The following is a 4339-nucleotide window of genomic DNA, read 5'->3' as shown; positions in this document are numbered from 1 at the left end:
AGCCCGATCGACTGGACGATAACCTTCCGTCCATTCTACACATATCGATCACAGATTGCTCACCACCTGAGCCCGATCGACAGGACAATAACCTTCTGTCCATTCCAAAACATCGATCACTGATTGCTCACCAGCTGAGCCTGATCAACCGAACGACGACCTTTTCGTCCACCAAAGATGACTTCAAATATTGATGCCTCTGTACAGCTCACAAAAAAGAGCGACTGGCAGCCCTAGTTTAGTCGCATCAAGACACAAGCAACTAGAGAATATGTCTGGGAGTATATCAATCTAGACCTCTCACCAGAAAATCTCCTAGTTAACACTATGCTACAGAGGCCTGAGGTCGCGAAGTTTCATACAGGCAGCACCCAGCTCAGTCCCAACCCTATAGTCTCTGACCTAAACCTTAACAATTAGCGATGCTACACAATAGCCCGCAAAGACTACTGCAATAATCTAAGGTTATTTTAAACTTAACACAAAGCCCTATTAGACATCTATGTGCTTATTAAGAGCACTATTAACACATTAAACTACTCTATTATTAGGGACAAAGAAACAATCTACAAAAGGCTAAAGGCCTTAAAGGCAATCCTAGAGCCCTCTAACAAGCAGCTCAAGCAGAGCGCACAAACAGCATACAACCGCGCAAGGAAGTGGTCATTAAAAATAAAACAAGACTAATAGATTACAGCGTACAGGAACGCATATATTAATGCTAAATTAGTCCACCTGCTAAACGTGACAGAATATTAACTACACTATAACTTTGTGTTGGCAATTTTGGACGTAAACCCTGGATGCGCAGCAGCCATCTAATTAATCCTAGTCTAGCATAAACAGACTAATAAGGATCTACCTAATTTCCTTACTAGCTGTCTAAAGTTCTTTAAAAATTAGTAATAATCACAGCTAGCTTAGCAACCTAGCGTCACCCACAGCAGTTTCGCCACATACTAAGGACGCTTGTCCACACTAGAACAGCAACAACAGCAGTTTATATGCGACTTCTGTGGAGGCCGCCACAAATTAAAGAACTGCAGGATTAATAATCCTTAACTAAGACCTAAAGGGTTCTAAATCCCTACTTTCCTCTAGCAGGAATATAATAAGCAGATAAGCAGCAATCCTTAGCTTAAAGTAAAAGCTAAGCTGCTTAAGAACAGAGACCTTCCTCCACCGCTAAGAGACTAACTAAACTAAGGAAGAGGACATAAAAGGGGCAGCAATAATAGTAACTATTATTAGCTAACTTAATTATCTAGTCACGCAACTTAATTGTACAATTAAAGCCTACAGTTTTAACCTAGTCTAAATCTAACTGCAATCTCTAAGACGCTAGCTCCTAATAATTCCACTAACTAGAATCCACCTAATGCTCTAACTAGCACTAGGCAATTAGCAGCTACTCTTATAAGCTTTACAACAAACCTTATAAGTAAGGAACATGCTGCAGAGCTAGATAACAAAGAGAATCCTCTCTAGCACTTATAGATCCTAGATCCTGGAGCAGACATCTATGTTTGCAACAATCTAGCTAACTTTTAATGGACTCAGAGCTCATCCCCATTAGACTAACTTAGGGCCGGCAGCCAACACCTTCCTATACTAGCATAGGGCACAGTCACACTTACTGTAAAGGGTCCTAGAGGACCTACTAAGATAAACCTAAATAATGTAGCCTACATCCCTAGCATGTTTACTAGTCTTGTATCTCTTTCTTAAGGACAGGACATATATTTTAACTCTAGAGACAACCTTGTATACAAACAACTCTATAATAGCACTTAATTACTAATCTGCTTTACTACTTAAACTAGGGGTCACTAGGCCCTAGTATCGCGCACAGAGGATCTATGCATTAGATCTATTTTGCTAATAGTTATAGCTGCTAAAGACCTTGCACAGCAACCTATTACGCAAGACAATACCTTAAATAATAAGGATTACATTAATTTTACAAAAGAGCTTCTAGAGCTTAAGGAGCGCAATAAGAGACCTAGCAATTAGCCGCACAAAAAGCGCCAGCAAGGCTCCCTCTATTATATGCCCTCTCCTAAAATAACTCTAGAAACTATTCTAGAGGTTAACTCTAAAAGGGAAACTAACATTAACTTAGTCTCCTAACATAACCTTAATAACACGCTAGATAATAGCTCTAACAACAAGCTACTATTAGTTATTAAGGTCTGTCTGTGAACAGGCGACGCAGCTATAGACTTTAAGACTAATAATAATAATCTTAAGTAAGCTATAACTACTTAGCACACAGCTCTAATTAATTATAAGCCTTAGAAAAGAAGGATTCGCATACAGTAGATCCCTACCGCAGACATGCTGCCTAACAGCCTTACTAAGTTCCTACCTTAATAAAAGCATTAAGCCTTTATTAAACAACTAGGCCTTATCCGCCTAAGTAACGCCCTAAAGGCTTACTCTACTAACATTAGCTTTAAAGCCTAAGCCTAAGCTAACTTCTTTTGCTGTTTCACGCTTTTAAGTGCACTACTGTACACCTGCAGTCTATTATTTCTCTTTGTACAGCTTTGCTTTAGTATTTACTTTGTCAAAGCTGGGGGGGTGTGTCGCACGTGTCTCACGCGATATCATACCCATGTACTGCACTATTCACTCATTAGGCATAGCTCCTGTCTCGTACAGTATATAGTCAGCTTAGAGCTCTATCGAGCTCCTCAGACCTTACAATACACTCATTCCACCTTGTTTGGATCTCGCTCCCTTGTCGAGTCGTTTGCCATATGTCCCCTCCTCAGCTCATGCAAGACAATCAACCGAGGGCGAACATCGTGAAGTCACTCACAATTGTGAGATGACTTGTAGTGGCCTCTTTCTGAAAGCTGCGCCTCTGCTCGATTGCCTCGAGATTTGCGGATGGCGGCAAACCTGGCCTGATCGGGTCGACCGAATACCTTTGACGACGCTCTATAGGAATGGTGTGATGCCAGAACAATGTCCGAGAACGCTTAGTCGACTTCTTCTTGCTGACATGGATCTATCTGGTGCAGAGGACAAACTTACAGGGTCTATCGATTTACCGCCCTCCGTTCCCTGAAACTTGAATATTGTGACGAGGTTACCTCTTTTCTATATACAGTTGCGGCATATATTACCAAGATGGGGACTCAACTCAAGGTTCTCACAGTTCGTACCAGGAAAGACGAGATAGCGGGCGATGAAGGCGACACTGAAGATGCGGTAAAGGACTTGTTGTGCTCGTTTTCAGGCCTGCAGGAACTCGAAATCGACTTCTTATCTATTCTTTGCCTTGACTTGGAAACTTGTTTTAGCGCGCACGGGACACTGAAGAAGTTGCACGTCTCATGTAATCGATGGGTCAATGGGGCCTCTCATTGGAACTCGAAGATAGTACGTATCTTGGAATTGTGCCCAAATGTGCAATACTTTGCATATAGCATCCGGATAAGTTATCCCGGATACGCCATGGACTGCCAAATTCTATTCCCATTGTCCCCTAGACTCTATGAGGTACTCGACACAATTTCAGCAGCTCCAAGTATCCGTGCGCTCCGCATATTGAGTGGGCTTGGTTTTTGGGAAGATGAAGCCAACAGAGAAGACCGGAATTGGATCGAAAAAGTTGGTCAGATAGCGCATCACTTTGCTACAGTAATTCTGACGCGCCTTCACTCAAAAGGGTCAATTATCAGGCTGCTTGCTCTGTCTCCTAATTTGCGATGGAAACAGAGTCGTGGCGATAGTAATCTACAATATTACCCGCATTACTTTTTTAGGCTTAAGATTGTCGACGTTGATGGCAGAAATGTTATTGAGGCGGCTCCTCTCCGGGACTATGTAGCAGAATGCCCTGATGCTGCCATCTTTGTGTAGTTTTGAACAGTACGGAGGAAAATACAAGGTACCTATCAACTTTCGCAGAGTCTATATGCGTTGGACACAGATGTAGAAACAAGGTTGTTGTGTTTAAAGTGATTACGCCTTTGTCCTTTATGTGAACTAATTCGTTGATAAGAATGTGTATCTGTGCGGAAGGTGTTTCACAGGATATCACTCTTTCACTGCTTGTTAAGTCATGAGGACTAGCTTCTACTTATTAGGGTTAGCGCCTAGCTCTAGCTTATTAACATTAGCTTATAACTCTATAACGTAATAGGACTAGCTTCTATCTTACTTATATATATAGTTTATCTCAGGTGCTTAGCAGACTGTATAGAGAAGCCTAGAGCCTCTAAGAACTCTATAACTAGAAAAGAACCTCCTACTAGCTTCTTAACTAATAAGACTAGCTAATTAGAAGCTTAAAAGCGCTTTCTCTATCTAGATGTCTAAGAGAGTT

General features: G+C 41.5%; 3 protein-coding genes across 3 annotated transcripts; 2 read left to right on the top strand and 1 right to left on the bottom strand.

Annotated features, from left to right (window-relative positions):
• Positions 1 to 35: 35 nt before the first annotated feature.
• BDR25DRAFT_363410 (uncharacterized protein) lies at positions 36 to 360 on the bottom strand (the record flags this gene model as incomplete). The annotated part of the gene is made up of 5 exons (XM_033696731.1): positions 36 to 58; positions 87 to 140; positions 173 to 233; positions 264 to 291; positions 335 to 360. The coding sequence occupies 5 exons, from the start codon at positions 358 to 360 to the stop codon at positions 36 to 38; spliced, it is 192 nt and encodes a 63-aa protein (XP_033539733.1).
• Positions 361 to 483: 123 nt separating this feature from the next.
• BDR25DRAFT_247279 (uncharacterized protein) lies at positions 484 to 687 on the top strand (the record flags this gene model as incomplete). The annotated part of the gene is made up of 1 exon (XM_033685951.1): positions 484 to 687. A coding segment is annotated over one exon (204 nt), but the record flags the coding sequence as incomplete, so codon positions are not given.
• Positions 688 to 2833: 2146 nt separating this feature from the next.
• On the top strand, positions 2834 to 3873 carry BDR25DRAFT_320407 (uncharacterized protein; the record flags this gene model as incomplete). Its single annotated transcript, XM_033691900.1, has 2 exons — positions 2834 to 2957; positions 3119 to 3873. The coding sequence occupies 2 exons, from the start codon at positions 2834 to 2836 to the stop codon at positions 3871 to 3873; spliced, it is 879 nt and encodes a 292-aa protein (XP_033539731.1).
• Positions 3874 to 4339: the final 466 nt, after the last annotated feature.

Source organism: Lindgomyces ingoldianus, assembly GCF_010093535.1.
Source record: "Lindgomyces ingoldianus strain ATCC 200398 unplaced genomic scaffold BDR25scaffold_68, whole genome shotgun sequence".
Lineage (NCBI taxonomy): Eukaryota > Fungi > Ascomycota > Dothideomycetes > Pleosporales > Lindgomycetaceae > Lindgomyces > Lindgomyces ingoldianus.
The sequence above is the reverse complement of the archived record's forward strand: the minus strand, read 5'-3'. Positions and strand labels throughout refer to the sequence as shown.